Source organism: Hippoglossus hippoglossus, chromosome 10 (genome assembly GCF_009819705.1).
Source record: "Hippoglossus hippoglossus isolate fHipHip1 chromosome 10, fHipHip1.pri, whole genome shotgun sequence".
NCBI classification, from domain to species: domain Eukaryota; kingdom Metazoa; phylum Chordata; class Actinopteri; order Pleuronectiformes; family Pleuronectidae; genus Hippoglossus; species Hippoglossus hippoglossus.
The window spans coordinates 27094556-27115860 of record NC_047160.1 but is presented as its reverse complement, the minus strand read 5'-3'; the positions used below and the strand labels follow the sequence as shown (position 1 = coordinate 27115860).

The 21305-nt window shown below is 43.2% G+C and overlaps 1 protein-coding gene across 1 annotated transcript; it reads left to right on the top strand.

Annotated features, from left to right (window-relative positions):
* Positions 1–884: 884 nt before the first annotated feature.
* mgat4b (alpha-1,3-mannosyl-glycoprotein 4-beta-N-acetylglucosaminyltransferase B) lies at positions 885–21158 on the top strand (the record flags this gene model as incomplete). The annotated part of the gene is given in 16 exon segments (XM_034597718.1): positions 885–1077; positions 1329–1472; positions 1726–1859; positions 3502–3548; positions 3878–3991; positions 6746–6821; positions 8207–8321; positions 11980–12110; positions 12479–12586; positions 14054–14247; positions 14451–14529; positions 15031–15118; positions 17117–17152; positions 17155–17228; positions 19621–19890; positions 19987–21158. Coding segments are annotated over 15 exon segments (1557 nt in total), but the record flags the coding sequence as incomplete, so codon positions are not given.
* Between the last annotated feature and the right edge of the window lie 147 nt (positions 21159–21305).

The window sequence follows — 21305 nt, the reverse complement described above, 5'->3', positions numbered from 1 at the left end:
AGCTTCAGAAACAAGCAGTCTCACTGTTTTTGAATCTCTGGTTCAGGATGGTTCTGTGGGAGGAAGCTGATGAATCATGTGGAAATGAACTGAATCAAATAGAACCCATGTCTGCTTCTCTGCAGTCGGGTGTTAGTGAGTCTGATGAACGAGACGCTGCGTGTCTCACAGGGATTACTGCAGATTTACTGTCACACGCGTTAACCCGGTGAGGGATGATGGGCGGATGATGGGCGGATGATGGGCGGATGATGGGCGGATGATGTTTGCTGCAGCGGATGAAGGATTTAGCTTTTTATTTTCATGTTTTCACTCAGATTATGTCTTTCTCTGTCTCTGTACCTGTTAACGACGATGAAATCCCTGGAACATAAATCTGTTCGTCCATCAGTAAATGACAAATCAGTGGAATGAAACAGTCCAGGTCCACAGACGTCCTTTTATATTAATAAAAAGCAGTTACTGATCAACAGCGCCACCTGCAGCCACGCCTGTGACTACTTCTGTTTTCATGTTTTCATGTAAAAACAAAGTGAATCAATGTGTTGAGCTCAGACTGTGTCGTCCCTCTGGATATTACCCATGATCCTCTGCTTCCTGGCCCAGAAGCTGCTGCTGTAACAAATCCACCAAACTCTGTTCAGAATTCTTCATATTTTAAAAGTTTCCTGCTGAATATTGGAGGTTTTTAATGACTTCTAAGTTGAATATTTAGGAAACGATGGAGAAAATGATGTTTATTTTGAATTAGGATTGTTCTCTATATATTCTTTGTTTTGATTAAGTTAAATTTCAATATATTTAAACTGTAGATTCATTCAGGTTCTTGTACGACAAAGAGAAGGGGAGAAAAGGTCTGAAATGAACTGCTTCTCCTTCTTCTCCTCTCCTCCTCAGGAGATGTGGTGGATATCTACCAGAGGGAGTTTCTGGCGTTGAGGGAGCGTCTCCACTCCGCGGAGCAGGAGAACCTGCGTCGCTCTAAGGAGCTGAACCTGGTGCTGGAGGAGATCAAACGAGCCATCGCAGAGAAACAGGCGCTCAGAGACATCAACCGGACCTGGAGCAGCCTCTCAGGTGCGTCCACGCTGCTGCGACTCGTCTGGTCCATGAAACAGTCTGGACCTGATTCATCTAACCTGGTCTAACCTGGTCTAACCTGATCTAACCTGGTCTAACCTGATCTAACCTGGTCTAACCTGGTCTAACCTGGTCGTGTTTGGTTTAGAAAATCGGTCTAACTTGTGACATGGCCTCTGCTGGTTTACTCTGATCTAATGTAAAGTAAACCTGGTCTGACCTGGTCTGACCTGGTCTGGTGTTTTCAGAGGAGACAAGGCTGAAGTTGTGGAATGTGAGCAGCAGTAAAAACGTCCTGCAGCTTCCCTCCGTCTTCCATCATCTTCCTCACCTGCTGAACAGAGAGGACAGTCTGCAGCCCGCTGTGCACCTGGGACAGGGACGCACTGGAGGTGAGACAACACCTGGACGAGGGGGGGGGGTGTGTGTGTGTGTGTGTCAGCCACTTCATTTAGTAAACAAGTTATCCCTCCCAGCTAATGTGTGCTAACACTAGTTAAAGAGAGGAGCGCTCACTCTGCTGCTGATTCTGGAGACTGAAAAGTTCTCTGAAGTAGTTGTTATGAACTTCCACATTGATTGACACATGTTCAGGTTGCTCTGACCTCTGACCTCTGACCATTCATCCTCTTCTTCTGTTTGCAGTCTCCATCGTGATGGGGGTCCCCAGTGTGAAGAGGGAGGTCCACTCGTACCTGAGCGACACCCTCAACTCTCTCATGTCCGAGCTCAGCGCCGCCGAGAAGGACGACTGCGTCATTGTCGTCCTCATCGCTGAGGTCAGTGTGTGTGTGTGTGTGTGTGTGTGTGTGTGTGTGTGTGTGTGTGTGTGTGTGTGTGTGCTTCCTTGCTTGCTTTCTAAAGGTCAGTGGTTAAGCTAATGAACCCCAACAAACACACACACAGACGCACACACAGTGCTAATGTCACTGACTCTGTTTAGCATCTGTGCTAATGCTTCAGGGAGGTAAAACGATGATGAAGTGTGTGTTGAAATCATTTGAGCTGTGAAATCACATAAACTGTGTGTGTGTGTGTGTGTGTGTGTGTGTGTGTGTGTGTGTGTGTCTGTGTGCAGTCACAGTGATGAAGGTCACTCACTGCTGCAGTTTCATCTGTTTCACACTGTAGATGTGAATCTGTACAAACACACGTGTCCCTGTGACGCCGCCTGCTGGTTAGTGAGCAGCTGTTCAGCGCCATCTTGGTTTAAAAAAACAGAAGATACCATATTTGGAGGAGTTGGGGGCGGAGCCTGACTAGCGTGGTATCCCCCCCAACACATCCGGTGCTTTATGGTCTGTTTGACTCTAAATGATCATAATTCAGACTGAGACAGAAACTCCTTAATGTTTACTGACGTTATAAAGTGAGAAGTCACTTTCTATAGACTTCTATAGAAACTACCAGAGGAGTCGCCCCCTGCTGGTCACTACACAGAAGACAGGTTTCAGGCTCTTCTGTATTGGATTCACTTTCTGGACCCGGAGTCTACGTCTGTTTTTATAAACAGTTTATTGGACGAACACAGTTTCCTGTTGAAACCAGTTTGAAGTGTTTTTTTAAATAATATTTAATATAAATAATCCTTGTTTCTTGTGACTTTACGTGTTGTTCCAGCTCCTCTTTCCTCCGGCCTGATGCTTCATAGATTCAGACTCAGTTCCTCTCTCAGGTCTGAATGTCCAGAGACGAACAATAAACTCAGCAGGCTTTTGTCTTTGTACGTGAATGTGGCATCATGACGGTGTCCGATGCCACCGGGGACACACCACAACAGACAGAGACAAACCGTTCGCTTTTCAATATACTTTATTCACTTAATACACAAAATCAATTAAACCTAAACTTGCAGCTATTTCAGCTGCACCTCAGTCACTCAGTGTGTGTCCTTGTGTGTCTCTCTCTCATGAGTCTCTTTGTCTGTCCCATGTGCATCAGTCCCTCCCGTGTGTCTCTCATGCCCCCCCCCTCTGGCAGATCAGCTGAGCCAGTCCCCTGGTTCACCTGGAGGTTCACTGAGCACTGAGGTCACTAAAAGCTTTTAGAGTGAAGAGATGAATATTAAATCACGGAACTCGTGACACAACACACGTCCTGTGAAGGTCCGACACGTCCTCAACACGTCCTCAACACGTCCTCAACACGTCCTCAACACGTCCTCAACACGTCCTCAACACGTTAGGCAGCAGTTTGTTACCTGAACCAGAATCTACAGCTTCCTGTCATTATGAAATTCTCATAAACCAAATTCCAACCAAATACTGTGTGTGTGTGTGTGTGTGTGTGTGTGTGTGTGTGTGTGTGTGTGTGTGTGTGTGGGGGGGGGTGGTTGACGTTTTCCTCAATGTGTGTACTTTGTCCTCCGGGGCCACCGTACTGTGTCTAAGAAACTAAATCAGTTTCTCTCTGTGTGTTCAGGCGGACCAACAGTACGCCGTCAGTGTAGCAGACAACCTGAAGCGCCTGTAAGTCCAGCTGCATGATGGGATACCGTTACTGTGGAAACAGACATGACACCTCCTGTGTGTGTGTGTGTGTGTGTGTGTGTGTGTGTGTGTCATTGTTCACTGTAAAGTGCAGCATGTTAATGCATGATTAATTAGACACACACACATTTGTACTTCTATCTCATTGATTTAATACATTCCCTGACCCTAACCTTAACTATCCAAACTAAATGCAGAACCCAAACTTAAACCTGATTCTAACCCTCAAACCAGTTTGATAAAAGTGGGTCAGAAGTGCGTCTTCCCCAAACTATCATTAACAACGTCTGTGTTTGTGTTTGCACCAGTTTTCCAGTGGAGATTCAGTCGGGTCTGTTGGAGGTCGTCTCTCCGTCCGTCCACTTCTACCCTGACTTCTCCCGACTCCGAGAGTCCTTCGGAGACCCAAAGGAGAGAGTGAGGTCAGTGTGTGTGTGTGTGTGTGTGTGTGTGTGTGTGTGTGTGCGTGTGTGTGTGTGTGTGTGTGTGTGTGTGTGTGTGTGTCTGTGTGTGTGTGCAGATGGACGATTCGTCTCCACTTCCTCCAGAAATGAAGCTAAAATATATCAGATACAAACGCTGCCAACTCAAATCATGAGTCAGTCTCAGCTGTCATTAAAGAACTAATTAAATCCAAACTGATCAGAGAATACTTTGATTTTTTAGTTTGGTCCATGTTTATGAATTATACTGCAGCCAGCCACCAGGGGGTGTTTAGACACTTTGGCTTGTGGGAGCTGTCATGTCGTCCATCTTTATTTACAGAAACATACGGGCTCCAATCATGTGACTTACAGACTCTGACTGTTATTGGCTCTTCTTGGGCTCCGCCCCCTCATGAGCATCTGTGTTTGTCTTCCTTCTGGTCGTTTGTTTAAATGACATCATATGTTATGAGTCAGATCTGGAAACAGCGCCCCCTGTCTGCAGAGTCTTTGAATCTGATGTTTAAGAAAGTGTGGAAACCTTACATCACTGGATTCTCCTTTAATCCACGATTCAAGCTCAAGTAACCGCCGGCAACCTGCTGTGCATTGTGGGAATTATAATAAGACGGACCAATCACATTCCTCAGATGAAACAAGAGGATGAAATCATTTGTAAATTTAAAAGTGATTTTATAAGTTTCTCTTTAGGGACTTTGTTCTGATTTAACAACTTCTCCTCTTTAACTGCACTTGATCAAAGCACACACACACACACACACACACACACACACACACACACACACACACACACACACACACACACACACACATACACACGTACACACACCAGGTAAAACATTAAGATACCGTGTGTGTCTGTGTGTGTGTAGTTAGATCGCTCAGTGTGGCTCAGAGCCTCATGAATTAGACATGACAGGCTGACAGACACCTGGGGAGCTGTTTAACACACACACACACACACAAACACACACACAGACAGACACACACGTACAGACACAGACACACACACACACACACCTAAATTGGCCGTCTGCCTTCTTTTCTCCTTGACAGAATCATCTTAAAAGGAAACACACACACACACACACAAACACACAAACACACAAACACACACACACACACACACAAACACACACATCATTTTAGTTAATAAAACGTTGCCCCACCTCTTTGGCCCTGTTCCCATGGTAACCCAGGAGGGGAGGGAGCAGGGAGTCAGAGAAGGAAAGATGGACAGAGTGGAAGAAGGATGAAGGAGAGAAGGAAGGAAACTGTAAAAATGCTAAATGTCTGTATTTAGATCTTTTCTAGTCGTGATGACACCGTTTCACTATTCACACACACACACACAGACACACATTCACACACACACACACAGACACACATTCACACACACACACAGACACACACACACATTCACACACACACACAGACACACACAGACACACACACACACACATTCACACACACACACAGACACACACACAGACACACACACACATACACACACAAACATTCATCTGTATATTATCTATAATTTTTGCATCACTTCCTCAGGACACTTTGTCATGGGGAATGGGGAAGACTGGGATCGAACTCATGACCCTCCGGGTAGAGGACGAACCGCTCTAACCCCTGAACCACAGCTGCCCCAAAAAAGAAGGAAGGTGTGAGGAGGGAGGGAATGAGAAAGTTTCCTCCGTCCTTTATCCCTCCTCTCCTCAGCTCCTCTCTTCCTGCTTCCTCTTTCCTCTTCTCTCTCTTTAATCTCCCTTCCTCTCCTACCTCCTCCTTTTCCTAACCTTCCTCTCTCCTTTCTTCCCCTCATCTCATTTCCTTCCTTCCTTCCCTCAACACTAGATCAGCTGACCAATCAGAGAACAGGTTGTGATCTCGCTCCATGTCGGGGTCACGGAGACGGACGAGGAGACGAGCGAAGCAAAATGAATCTGATGGTTTGAACTTCACAGGAAGTTAAAGTTCAGATTCATGTTGGTGAAGCAACGATGCTGCTGTGACGTGATCTTTCATATTCTGATCACGCTGCTGCTGATTGGTTCGCTGAGAAAAAGCTTCTTTGTCCTCAGAAAACACTGGATCCTGTTGTTTTTAGCAAATCAGCTGATTTCAGCGTTGAATCGAGAGACAAAGACGAGTCTGTTAACGTCACGGATTCATAAAAACCCCCGTTCGGTTTTTAGATCTCAGACGAAAACTCATTGACTCCCTGTAGTAAGGGGGGGGGGGGGTTCTTCTCTGGAGGGCTGAAGGAGTCAGACGTCATGTGATCATCACATGTTACACCAACCTCCACTCAGGTCATTCTCTGGTGTCGGGGTCAAAGGTCGTGGAGCCTCGTTTCTTTTAATCTGTATAAACAGAAAGAATTCAGATTCTGAAAAGTCTGAGGGTGAGAGAGCAGAACACGTGGATTCATCCGCTGCAGAAAATAGTCCCGGACAAATGCAGCTGTAAAAACATTGTGTGTGTGTGTGTGTGTGTGTGTGTGTGTGTGTGTGTGTGTGTGTGTGTGTGTTTGCTCTGCTGTTTACCAAAGCTCATCTGTAAACACACTGATTCAATTCACCGCTGATTGTTCAGGTTGTTTCTGGAGCTGCTGGAGATTTATGGAGCGTTGAAGTTTTTCTGTCACACGGGCGTCAGCTGCAAATGACGATAACATTTTGTCTCCTTCCTCCTCTTCCTCCTCTTCCTCCTCTTCGTCAGGTGGAGGACGAAGCAGAACCTGGACTACTGTTTCCTGATGATGTACGCTCAGACTAAAGGAACTTACTACGTCCAGGTAAAACTTCACATTAAACTTTCAAAGGTTGCTAACATGAAGGAGGTTGATGACGTGTACCGCATCTTTAACATCTTTATTTACAAAATACATAAAGATCATATTTTTATTATCCATATTTATATTTCATGTTCATATTATTTCCTTTGCAGATTTTCATGCTGCCATAAAAGCTTTTATTTAGATTTCATGGTTAAAATGAGTCATTTCTGTTTCCTCCTCATGTTAATGACAAACACAACCTCAGCGTGTGAATGTAGAGATGAATGAGCGCAGGATGTGGAGTGAAGACAAGAAGCGAGGGAAGAGCGGCGTGATGTAACTGGGGCTGATGAAAGCACCGCGTCGGACTGACGGAGACGTTAATGGACGTGTCTCCACTGTGGCTTCATCACAGACTCTTTGTTCCCTTTAAAGATGAAAAGAAAAAGAAACAGACTCGTCCTAAAACGTCCGAACCAGAGCAGCAGGGGAAGGTCAATGCTGAAATTAGTATTGTTTTCATCTGATAGTTAAAGCAGCAGATTCACCTTCAGATAAACACAAATCTGTCTTTGAAGAGCGAACGACCTTGAAGGAACGTGAACTGGTCAATGAGCCACTGAACTTCTTCTTCTTCTTCCTCTTGAAGTGGATCTGAGTTATGTTTCCCTCGGCGGAGGAATCTCCCCGTCGTCTCCTCGGCTGGCGGCGGCGGCGGCGGCGGTGGTGGAGCTCCCGCTGCTCCCTCACTGAACATTTTGACAGGAACTCGACTCGCTGCCTTGGCGCCTAAACTCGCTCTGAACTTACCAGCGTTTCTTACTCTGCGTGTGAGGGAGGTAGATACTGCAGGGACAGAAGTGGAGGGTGTAAGTGTCAGAAGCCTGAGAGGAATAATAACAAAAGGTTTTAGAGTAAAAACAGGAAGATGAAATGAGATGTTTCTCATGGTCTCTCTCTCTCTCTCTCTCTCTCTCTCTCTTTGTCTCTCTCTCTCTCTCTCTCCCTCTCTCTGTCTCTCTGTCTCTCTCTCTCTCTCTCTCTCTCTCTCTCTCTCTCTTTGTCTCTCTCTCTCTCCTCTCTCTCTCTCTCTGTCTCTCTCTCTCTGTCTCTCTGTCTCTCTCTCTCTCTCTCTCTCTCTCTCTCGCTCTCTCTCTCCTCTCTCTGTCTCTCTGTCTCTCTCTCTCTCTCTCTCTCTGTCTCTCTCTCTCTCTCTCTCTCTCTCTCTCTCTGTCTCTCTCTCTCTCTCTGTCTCTCTCTCTCTCTCTCTCTCTGTCTCTCTCTCTCTCTCTCTCTCTCTCTCTCTGTCTCTCTCTCTGTCTCTCTCTCTCTGTCTCTCTCTCTCTGTCTCTCTCTCTGTCTCTCTGTCTCTCTCTCTCTCTCTCTCTCTCTCTCTCTCACAGCTAGAGGACGACATAGTCGCTCGTCCCAACTACTTCACCACCATGAAGAACTTTGCGTTGCAGCAGCCGTCGGAGGAGTGGATGATCCTGGAGTTTTCTCAGCTCGGCTTCATCGGTGAGTCACCAGCTCCACTAGTGTGTTTCTGTTTGTCCTCCACATGGATCATTAATGACCGAAACGCTGCGTTTCACTTGGTCGCCTGCTGGTGGCGTCATATCCTCTTTGTGAATGTCAGTGTTTCTCAGAAAAGTGACTTTTTATCCAGTCACATTTTTACAATACACTTTTTAGAACTTGGTGTTTTTTAACTTTTAGTCGCCGGACGTCTGGATCTGAAGTTTTCAGAGAAACAATGGTTAGCGGTCGCTCAGCCAATCAGAGACGTCCCGTGTTCGACCATGTGATAAGTCGTGAGGAGCTGCAGTCTCCGTCTGAGGCTGAATTCAATCCAGCAGATTCACTGAAGCTTCCACCTGCATCTCATCTGGTTTCTAATTGTTCTGTCAGGACCAATCAGTGACTTCTCTCCTCCTTTTAGGGTTTGTGTCTGTCGGGATGTAGCCTCACACGTCTGACCTGCAGACTGTGATCTATCAAAGAGAAGTTACCTGAGCTCCTTTGGGTCTCAGACTCATGAGTCCTGACAGCAACAGACTGAGGACGTCTTTTCAGTTTGACTCAGATCACAGACCACCACAGGAGTGCTTTTATTTTGAAAACGGGCACAGGAAGTGTTGCAAACATTTGTGAGGTATTGGACAGATAATAAAGATTTGTCCTGCGTGTGCGTGTGCGTGTGAGGATCATAGATGTTGTGTGTAAGCTATCATGGAGAATTCTCTTATTCTTCTAACTTTTTAACTTACAGCTCGAACCTCCACACACACACACACACACACACACACACACACACACAGGTCCCTTCGTGCTCGGCTTGTGATCTCTGAGGCGGCGGGCAGGAGAATCGAACGCACCTCGTGGTCCCTCCAGAGGCTGAAACGTGGCGTCACGCCGCTGAGCTCAACAACAAACACAGCATCTTTCAAATCTAACAGCAGCTTCCAAAGACTCACACTGACAACACGCAGCACACACTCACACATTTCAACCTCTGAGCCGCAGATGATGCTGTCGACGTTTATTTAGTTTCATTTAACAACAAGAAAACACAAGTGTGTTGTCGACCTGCTTCATATAGAAATACAGTCAAAGCACTAAACTACTGTTCAACAACACGTATGAGTTTATAATAGAGTTTCCACGTGAAATATTTCTGTGCCTAAAACTGTGAATCACACAAATAAGGAATCAGCTGTTGCCTCGTAGAATGGATCAGCTGGGAGCTTGGAAAGTGGAATTACATGTTAGTTTAGAGACTAACTCTCACAGTTTAAAACAATTCAATTTAAAACAGAGAATTGTGTCTTTTATCTAGTTTCTATGAATATAAAACTGTCCAAATACTTTATAATCATAAATGTTTATTGGATGTTGCAGGTGTTGAATGTGGAATAGAGAATATTATTTGAGTGATGTGAGTCATGTGATTCAAGTCTTTAGTTAAGTTAAAAATAAATGAACGCTCTGTCGGATCCGTTAGATTCACTCGGCTCTGACTGAACTTCTGTCTTTGAGTGTTTCCAGTTAGAATCAGAAGCTGTTTGTGAAAACTGAGTCGTCGGAGCGCTGACTCGTCTCTGACTTGTCTCTGCCTCGTCTCTGCCTCGAGGCGCCGCTTCCTCCGTTAAAAGCAATTAAACATTTTAAATGTGAATTATTGATGAAACTAGCAGCAGTGGAGAAAACAATCCATTATGTCATTATGTGTGTTATAATGCCAGCGAAGCCTTCAGGGACAGACTCACTGATCGCAGACTGAACCAGGCTGATTTATTTTATTTCTCAGACTCAACTGAAGCGTCAAACTTTGATTAAAGTCTTTAAATTGGTTTTAAAGAGCAAAGTCCCAGGATTTTAAACTAAACACAGTATTTACACCAATAAAGTGGAGTCTCACTCTCGGTGTCTCCTAATCTAATTGTCCGTCACTCACAGGATCGAAGTCTCACATCTCTCACACTCCATCTCGTCACCGTGGAGACAGCCTGTCTGTCTTAACATGGTTATACGTCCGTCTTCTCTCCTCCGGTTTCACTTCCCTTCTCGTAAAGACTCGAGTTCCACACACATGAAGAGTCTGAATCCTAAAAACTGGACCAATCAACGAGAACCTCCGACTCCTCCTGAGGAACTCAGTTAGTTTCACGTTGGATATTCAACACACTCCAGATCACAGTGAATATCCAAAGTAAAACTAACTTCAGTGCAGCTTGAGTCACGAATACCTGAATGTGTGAGCGAGGTGGCGAATAAAACATTTACTTCCTGTGTGGAGTTCAACTTTGATGAACTTTGACCCAAGATGTTCGCTTCACCTTCTGGTATTTGGACCAAGTGCAGTTTTTAAAAGCTGTGGTTTCTGTGTATCTGTGTGTTCATGTAAACGAACGTCACAGTTTTGACTTCACACATGTTCACTGTCACTTTGTGTGATGAACCAGAAACAACAACAACAACGAGACAAACAACCAGTTTCTTCACTTGTAATGAGCACGTGTCCAATTACCATTAAGATGAGATCAGATCAGATCAGATCAGTAATAGTAAGTAGCATGAAGTAATTCTAATGTAACGAGATATAAGACAAATATAAATGAAGTATAAACTAATATATACAGTGTAAACAGAATATGTACAGTGTGAACACATGCACATGAGCCGGTGAGTTTCACAGACAGAAGAGAAGATTGCACAGTTTAAAAGTGAACCTGGGTTAAAGTGCAGAAGTCCAGTTAATGTGTGTAGTTGTACTGGGAGACGAGCTGGTTTTACTTCCTGCTGCAGGAAGGAACGACCGGTGATTCTTCTCCTTCAGACACTTTGGGTGTCAGCTGCTTTCTGACCTGTGGAAAAGAAGCTTGACAATATTCAGCTGAAACATTTTGGCAGCGTGAAGCCGCTCGTTCTCCCGGCAGCAGCAGAGTCCCGGTTCTGATGCTGATTTGTTTTTTCAGTTTTCGTCTCCACCTCCTCCTCCTCCTCCTCCCTGTCTTCCCTCAGGTCCTCGTTTTTGACCTCGTGAGTCCTCTCTGACCCTGCGGTCGTCGGCGAGTAGCTGCTGCTTTAATCAATTCATCAGAGCGAAGCTGAGTCACTGAATTAAATCAGACGGAGGACAGAGCTCCAGGGGCTGCTCTGAATTTCAACAGTTCACATTTAGGCAGAGGCTAAGTTTAGTTCAGTCCGGCCTCGTTTACATCTGGGGGGGGGGGGGGGGGTTCTGTCGGCCCGTCGAACATCCGACCCCCGAGAGGCTGAAACGTCCAAACCAATCAGGCTTGGTTTTATATTCTTCATCAGCAGTCGCTCAGAACGGATTCACAGAAAAAAAACTAAATATTCTACAAATTAAACTAAATATTATAAAACCTCGACTTCTCTAAAACTGTTACTCGAGAAAATGTAATAAAACTTTCAGAATAAACTTTCTAAACCTTTCTTCCCCCTCAGGACCACTTCTTCCAGGACTGTCGTCCTCTCACCGAGACAGTTCCTCAGCTGCTCTGGGATTTGAACCAGCAGCCTTTCACTAATTAACGTGCTTCTTTTTAAGTGCTTTGAGCACTTTATTGACTCTGTGGTCTTCATGTGAATCTCAGTGAGGTCCAAGAGTTTGAGGCAGAAGCTGAACTGAACTCTCGTTCTGTGACAGGAAAGATGTTCAAGTCGTTGGACCTGTCGCTCATCGTCGAGTTCATGCTCATGTTCTACAAAGACAAGCCCATCGACTGGCTGCTGGACCACATCATGTGGGTCAAAGTGTGCAACCCAGAGAAGGACGCGGTGAGTCACCTCCTGCAACACAATATATATACTGGACTTTGTCTAGAATACATTTGATTTATATACACTCCGATACGTTTTATGTTTTTATACCATCTTTGTTATATAGGTTTTTTATGGACATAGTTTTTTATAATCCATCCATCTCTGTTTTATTGGTTGTTTGTCTGTGTCATTAATCCCATCACAAAACTCAGATTAGCTCAGTTGCTCCCCCTGTTGGTGGATGTGATGAGCTGCAGTGTCTGTACGTGTTACCATGGTGATAACGAGCCTTAAAGCAACAGGGACCCAGTGATTCAGACGTGTGCTTTGATTCAAAGATGTAATTATATTTGTCATTAATAATCAAACGTGTGTCTCTTCAGAAACACTGCGACCGACAGAAAGCGAACCTGAGGATCCGCTTCAAGCCGTCGCTCTTCCAACACGTCGGCACGCACTCGTCTCTGGCTGGGAAAATACAGAAGCTCAAGGTGTGTGGGCCATGTGTTACTCACATTGTGGGGACCTACATCTATTCACACATTACAGGGACGTGAAGTCTTATGGGGACAAAGAGCATGTCCACATCATTTAAATAATCAAGTTTTAAGATGAAGACATTTTAATTTTAGGTGAGGAAGTGATATCTGAACAGATGTGTTGTGTAGTTGGTGTTTGTGAAGCAGCAGCAGCAGGTTGTCGGGTCCGACTCGTTCAAACAGGAACATGTGGGAACATCCAGGCGAGGGGCGGAGCCTGTAGAGCAGCAGGGGCGGAGCCTGTAGAGCAGCAGGAGGCCGGACATGACGTATAAACTCTGCTGTGGAAAGATCAGTGTTGTTGTTTACAGCTCATCCACACCGGCGTCGGCCCTCAGCACCAGAAGATCTGGAACCTTCTCGTGTTTCCAAGTTGACGTCTTCATCAGCTGATGTTGGTTTCGAAAATGTTTTACTCCCGTATTTTAGTATCGGCTCCTAAACTCCACATTAGGCTGTAGTTTCCACCACTGTTCAATATCCACCAGTTTGCAGTCGATGACATTTCTAATAATACATTTAACATTTGTTCTTGTGGACGTCAGTCAGAGTAACTCTCTCTCTCTCCACATACGAATGTGTGACTGGGTGTGAGGCGTTCAGTGGCAGCAGAGTCAGTGGGAGAGTTCAGTGAGTTTGAAGCAGGACGAGGTTCAGCTGAGGTCAGTGAAGAGATGAAGATGGAAGCCTCTGCAGCTCAGAGGCCTCGTGCCTCAGATTCCTGTGTTCAGAGCGGCTCTGCAGCTGCAGTCTGGTCCAATCAATCAGATATCGATCCGTCATCCCGGACCAGCAGCTCCTCCATGTGCAGATTAAACCTCATGAGGCGTAGATGGAGGCTAAACACAACAAATACCCTCCAGGCTAAATGTTCACAGCAGTTTAGTGAAAGTTTTAAACCTTTTTAAAAATCTAAATTAAACTGAAGCAGAGAGGAAGTGGATTTATTCTTCTGTGGAGTCGAGAGATTTGTGCTAATGTGAGAGAAACGTAAAAAAAATACTGTGATAAATATAATAACACGTTTCTGATTGGCATAATAAGTACTTTAATTTAATGCTTCAATTTCATTTAGAATAGAAACGAATCGAAAGAATGACCCTCAACGCCTTTATTGTCATTGCAGCAGGCAGCATGTCTTCCTGAGTGGCACGAACAATACAAATGAAACAATATCCAACGAAATCTTCAAACAGATTCTGCTCGTACATGTTTTGATGTTACCTAAAAGAAAAGACAAGTGAAGAAGATGAGAAGACGACGTATCGAGGTCAAGCTGCTACAGACTCTTGACCAATCAGGAGTCATCTCTAACTTGAACAGTGTTTTCTGTTGACACCGAATCAAACACAAATCTTTCTGCCTCCACTTCTTTTCATCAGAAACCAGGTTTGAAAGACTGAAACTTGTTTTTTCCAGGATAAGGACTTCGGGAAACAGACCCTGCACAAGGGTCACGCCAACCCACTGGCAGAGGTGACGACCAGCCTGAAGACCTACCAGCACTTCACCCTGGAGAAGGCCTACCTGGGGGAGGACTTCTTCTGGGCCTTCACACCTGTTGCGGGCGATTTCATACGGATACGATTCTTCACACCTGTCCGCATAGAGAGGTTCGTACCATGACGGGAACAGGAAGTGAGGTGTGACTGTACATACCAGGGTCTTACCAGTAGGGGGCTAACTCCGTCCAGTCCAGCGGGTCACAAGGTCAAATCGGACGTCACATGATCAGACAGTTTGACCGGTGATGATGCTGCTCTGAATATTTTTAATGCCATTGTCACTGTGACGTTCATTCGTCTTTCTCCTCCAGGTTTTTCTTTCGAAGCGCAAACATCGAACATCCAGGAGACAAAGTCTTCAACACATCGGTGGAGGTCCTGCCGTTCGACGTGAGTCGTGAACTCCACTTCACTTTCACTGAACCAGAGTCAGTCACCAATCCCAGCTGGGGGGGGGGGGGGGGAGTAGTCTTTCTGTTTGAATGGAGAAAATGAATGAAGCTTCATTCGGTTGCCATGGTAACATCAAGATGGTATCACTACCATCACTACCTGGTAGAGTACTGCACAGTACTGCAGTACTCCACAGTACTCCACTGTACTACAGTCCTACAGTACTGCAGTACTCCACAGTACTACAGTACTACAGTTCTCCATAGTACTCCAAAGTACTACAGTACTGCAGTACTCCACAGTACTACACCTGAAATTTAGGTTCAGACTGAACTCAAAGACTGAAGGTGAAACAAACAAGGTGTGAAAGAATCCTGAGATTATTCAAACTTGAAAAATAAAAGAGCTGATCTGTGTGTGTGTGTGTGTGTGTGTGTGTGTGTGTGTGTGTGTGTGTGTGTGTGTGTGTGTGTGTGTGTGTGTGTGTGTGTTTTCCAGAATATTCAGGCAGACAAAGAGGCCTTGACAGACGGGAGAGAGAAAACGCCAAAGTATCACCGGACAGAAGACGGATTTATCAGAATAGGTGAGACACAGCTTCAGGCTGCTGGTGGTTTTAATGATCAGATTAAACTAATGATCAGTATATATTTAATACAGAAATTAAACATGTGGTAGAAAGTATAATTCTTGTTTTTCTACAGGAGTAATTTAATCATTTGAAAGAAACAGTGGATGTTGATGAACAGATTTCACTTTGTTACTTAGAAGTGTGCTTTATACAGTATAACACACACATACACATGAAGACACACACACACACGCACACAAACATATACACATTTGTCAGGATGAGAAAGAGGATCCATACACGTAGAAGACGCCGTATTTAACTTTCAAACACAACCATTGTGAATCAACCAAACTCTCCTCTGTCAACACTTTGTCTGACTTCCCCTTGTTTTGGTTTCTCTTCTTCCTGAACATCTTCTCTGTTGCTCCTTGTTTCTCTGAAACCAAACAAACTGAAACATCCTTTCATGATGTTCTGGATCCTTTGAAGAGACGAGAGCAGAGCAGGTTCAGGCCGACTCTGACCTGACTTCATAAATTACCAGCAGCTCTTTTATCCTCTCATCAATTTTTCAGATGAGTCTGTAGATCGATGCAGTTTCTGTCCTTCACTTAATTTCTGCTCGCTGCCTTCAGACGTCCTGCACCTGCAGAGAAACCCCGCACACAATAAAATGCCAGTTAAGACACAATCGACCGAGGGATTCAGGAGTAAACATGTGAGGAAGGACGTCAGAGGACAGAAAGAACCACTTTACTTTATCCTGTAAAAGTCTTTAATTCAACATCAAATACAACAAACTCCTCGTTAACGTTTATGCAGAAGCTTTGAAAAGTCCAGGGTTAGAATCAGGAAATTCATCTCTGACAATGATCATTATGGTACTTTTTTACAGGTTGTGTTTTAAATGAGACCTGATGTTGTTTCTTTCCTCCAGTTTGTTTTATAGCTTTTTGTGGATATAAAAGTTTTGCGAAGTTAATTAGAAGAGAAAGTTCAAACCTCCCAATCTCCTTATGTACGTTACTCCACGACATCATCTTCTGTCTTTGTAGTGACGTCATGATGTTTCGTTGACCTTTGACCTTTGATAATCATCTGGAGATAAAATGGAAATAACACTTGAAATAAAAAGAAACAGTCTTCTTCTGTTTTCTTTAGTTATTTATTTCCGTGCTCATCTGTCTGTGTGATCTCGTCTCTGAGAAAAAGCTCAATCAGTCGTATGTGTTGCTGGATATTGAATGAGAACCATAATGCCCACAATAATAACAGATAATACCAGATAATACCCCGTGTTCAACCTTAACACACACAGACACACACACACACACTGCTCTTTGTTGGGATTACGCACACACTCGTACCTGAAAGCATCACAGACAATAATAACAATAATCCCACTGAGGCATTATTGTCGCACCAGATGCCGACATTGACTGAACACCACAGCACGTCTGATGGAGACAAACACAACAGTAACACAAAAGCATCACACAACCACAGGGCTCAGTTAATGGAGTCTGGATAAATGTAATGGAACCTTTTACAACCCTGTAAATCTGCAGAAGAAAAACATCTAAATCCCTAATTACTCAAAATGAATAAATGATTAAGAAAAATAAATGTGAGAGGCTGAAGGTTTGTGAGGATTTGATTTTCAGGATATCACAGAGAAATGACAACATCGTGTTCAGGTTCCACTGTGATAATGAAATATACACAAATAACATAAATAATAAGTCTTATTACAGTTCAATCAAATGAATTATAATAAACATACCTGCAGCCAGCCACCAGGGGGCGATCAAGTCTGTGAAAACTACACATTTTAACTGAATATTTAAATCTTGAGTTTCGTCCTTTAGCTTCATCTTCAATCTCTGATGTTGTTTTTACAGAAAGAAGAAAAGACGGTAACTTCCAGCTCCTCAGCTCCAGAAAACATCTCGTAAACGTAACATGAGATTCCATCAGCTTCATTGATCTGTTGATCTTCATGTGTTCCAGGAACGTTCCAGAATGGGATTGCAGAGGGGGGGGTGGACCCACGTTCGGGCCCCTGGAGGCCATGCGTCTCTCTGTGTTGACGGACTCTCCGGTCTGGGTGATCCTCAGCGAGGTCAGAACATGTTTAGACCCAACACAAGGTTTCAGGTGTCAGGAAAGTTCTGAGCGTCCCTGAAGGGGTTGTCAGGTCAGAAGTTCTGAAGTTCTCAGGTCTGTGAAGCTCCAGCTCAGATGAGCTCAGGACATTACTGAGGTTCTTCAAACACCAGAGGAGGTTGTCGAGGTTTGAGGAGAAATAAGTGTCCAGAGAACTAACATGGTGCTGATGGTTCCAATAGTTCCTGTAGTCGTAGATTACTCAGAAATATCAAGGTGATATTTATTCATCCACAATTGTATATAAAGATGATCAGTGACTGTATATAAAGATGATCAGTGACTGTATATAAAGATGATCAGTGACTGTATATAAGATGATCAGTGACTGTATATAAAGATGATCAGTGACTGTATATAAAGAGGATCAGTGACTGTATATAAAGACCATCAGTGACTGTATATAAAGAGGATCAGTGACTGTATATAAAGACCATCAGTGACTGTATATAAAGATGATCAGTGACTGTATATAAAGAGGATCAGTGACTGTATATAAAGAGGATCAGTGACTGTATATAAAGAGGATCAGTGACTATATAAAGATGATCAGTGACTGTATATAAAGAGGATCAGTGACTGTATATAAAGAGGATCAGTGACTGTATATAAAGAGGATCAGTGACTGTATATAAAGAGGATCAGTGACTATATAAAGATGATCAGTGACTGTATATAAAGATGATCAGTGACTGTATATAAAGATGATCAGTGACTGTATATAAAGAGGATCAGTGACTGTATATAAAGAGGATCAGTGACTGTATATAAAGATGATCAGTGACTGTATATAAAGAGGATCAGTGACTGTATATAAAGATGATCAGTGACTGTATATAAAGATGATCAGTGACTGTATATAAAGAGGATCAGTGACTGTATATAAAGAGGATCAGTGACTGTATATAAAGAGGATCAGTGACTGTATATAAAGACCATCAGTGACTGTATATAAAGACCATCAGTGACTGTATATAAAGAGGATCAGTGACTGTATATAAAGATGATCAGTGACTGTATATAAAGACGATCAGTGACTGTATATAAAGATGATCAGTGACTGTATATAAAGACCATCAGTGACTGTATATAAAGATGATCAGTGACTGTATATAAAGACCATCACTGACTGTATATAAAGATGATCAGTGGACTGTATATAAAAGATGATCAGTGCCTGTATATAAAGATGATCAGTGACTGTATATAAAGAGGATCAGTGACTGTATATAAAGATGATCAGTGACTGTATATAAAGACCATCAGTGACTGTATATAAAGAGGATCAGTGACTGTATATAAAGATGATCAGTGACTGTATATAAAGATGATCAGTGACTTGTATATAAGACCATCAGTGACTGTATATAAAGACCATCAGTGAGTGTATATAAAGACCATCAGTGACTGTATATAAAGATGATCAGTGACTGTATATAAAGATGATCAGTGACTGTATATAAAGAGGATCAGTGACTGTATATAAAGAGGATCAGTGACTGTATATAAAGATGATCAGTGACTGTATAGTAAAGAGGATCAGTGACTGGGTATAAAGATGATCAGTGACCTGTATATAAAGACGATCAGTGACTGTATATAAAGATGATCAGTGACTGTATATAAAGACCATCAGTGACTGTATATAAAGATGATCAGTGACTGTATATAAAGACCATCACTGACTGTATATAAAGATGATCAGTGACTGTATATAAAGATGATCAGTGACTGTATATAAAGACCATCAGTGACTGTATATAAAGATGATCAGTGACTGTATATAAAGAGGATCAGTGACTGTATATAAAGATGATCAGTGACTGTATATAAAGACCATCAGTGACTGTATATAAAGAGGATCAGTGACTGTATATAAAGATGATCAGTGACTGTATATAAAGATGATCAGTGACTGTATATAAAGACCATCAGTGACTGTATATAAAGACCATCAGTGACTGTATATAAAGATGATCAGTGACTGTATATAAAGACCATCAGTGACTGTATATAAAGAGGATCAGTGACTGTATATAAAGAGGATCAGTGACTGTATATAAAGATGATCAGTGACTGTATATAAAGACCATCAGTGACTGTATATAAAGAGGATCAGTGACTGTATATAAAGATGATCAGTGACTGTATATAAAGATGATCAGTGACTGTATATAAAGACCATCAGTGACTGTATATAAAGATGATCAGTGACTGTATATAAAGAGGATCAGTGACTGTATATAAAGAGGATCAGTGACTGTATATAAAGAGGATCAGTGACTGTATATAAAGAGGATCAGTGACTGTATATAAAGAGGATCAGCTGTGTTTCTTCTCTTCTTCAGATCTTTATAAAGAAAGCAGAGTGAAGCCCCCCCCTCTGTGATACCTCAGAACCTCCATGTTCAGATGAACTGAGACTCGTCAGCTGACGTCCTGCACGCCGGATCCCCACCACGGGGCCACAGCGCCGCCGTCTGGCCACACCTCATCATCGCAGGGCTGAACAGACCAGAGACTGAAAACAAAGAAAACACACAGACAGGCTGACGATGATGAAGATGAAGATGAAGACGAAGATGATGATGATGATGATGATGATGATGATGATGATGGTGATGATGATGATGGTGATGATGATGATGGTGATGATGATGATGGTGATGATGATGATAAGGATGATGATGATGATGAAGATGGTGGTGATGAAGATGATCCTCTCAGATGAAGCTGTAATTAATCCTGATGTATTTATGTGTATATACATACAAGGTAAATGTTAAACACTGGTTGTCATGGAGACAATGAATGATGATGAAACTGCTGCTTCCAATGTCAAAGGCCCCTCCCCCCCAGTAAACACGTATGTGCATATATGCATAGAACTGTAGACGCGCTCATGTGAACGACCTTTCCGTGTGTTGATGTGCGTCTCTAGTTGCTCGGGTTTCTTTTTCCCTCCATCGTGAGCGATTTGCCTTAAAGACGAAGAGCAGGTTTACAGTTTACAGTTTAACAGAAGCAGCCCCGGACTGTAGCAACTGATTACCCAGAATCCTCGGCCCCTCAAACCATGTGACTTCAAACTACTGACGACGACAGACGATGATTCGCTTTGATACAAAATCTCTTTTTATTTGAACTCAGGCCATGTCACTGACGACTGCTCTGTACCTTTCTACTCTACTCTCTTCTGTACTCTACTGTACTCGGATGTTCTCTACTCTCTACTGTACTGCCCTCTACTCTACTTTACTCTCTACTCTGATGTTCTCTACTGTACTGTACTCGACTGTACTTCACAGTACTCCAATGTACGTTAATGGATTCTACAGTACTCTGGTGTACTTCATTGTGCTTAACTGTATTATGCAGTACTCTGTAGTACTCTACAGTACTCTGTTGTGCTCTTCAGTACTCTGGTGTACTCTCCTGTACTGTAGTTTTGCAGTCCGTTGCAGAAACACTGATTCACATCTTTTCCTCCTGTTTCAGTCTCATTGACGTGTTGGAGGTAAATAATAATGATTTACACTTGTAACTCACCGAAGTTATTCGCAGGAACAAAATGGTTCATTTGAGGAAGTGATTTATTTTTTTATTCCATGAAAACGTTGTTCAGACTCAGATTCAGCCTCTTGTCGCAGCCGCTCTTCATTCATTCCTCCACTCGGGGCTCAGATGGAAAACAGGCCGAGCAGAACTTTGAAGTGAACTGAGTTTCTCCGAGCTTCAGGAAAACCTCTTTTCTTTGTAAGATGCACTGGAATGCATTGCTATAATCTTGTGTTTGTCTTTTGTATCCTTTAGATAAACTCTATTTAAATGATCTCAAACTTCTATCTGATCTGTGAATTGTTAATAAAGACAGAAATTGAAATGACAGTTTGGTGTGTGCTCGCTCAGGTGGAAACAGGTGGGTCAGGTGGGAGGTCAGAGACTGATGAAGACGCTGTGAAGGATGAAGTCATCTTCATCTTAGACAGGAAGCTGAATTTAATTTGATAACACTGAGGTGACAGGAAGTGAA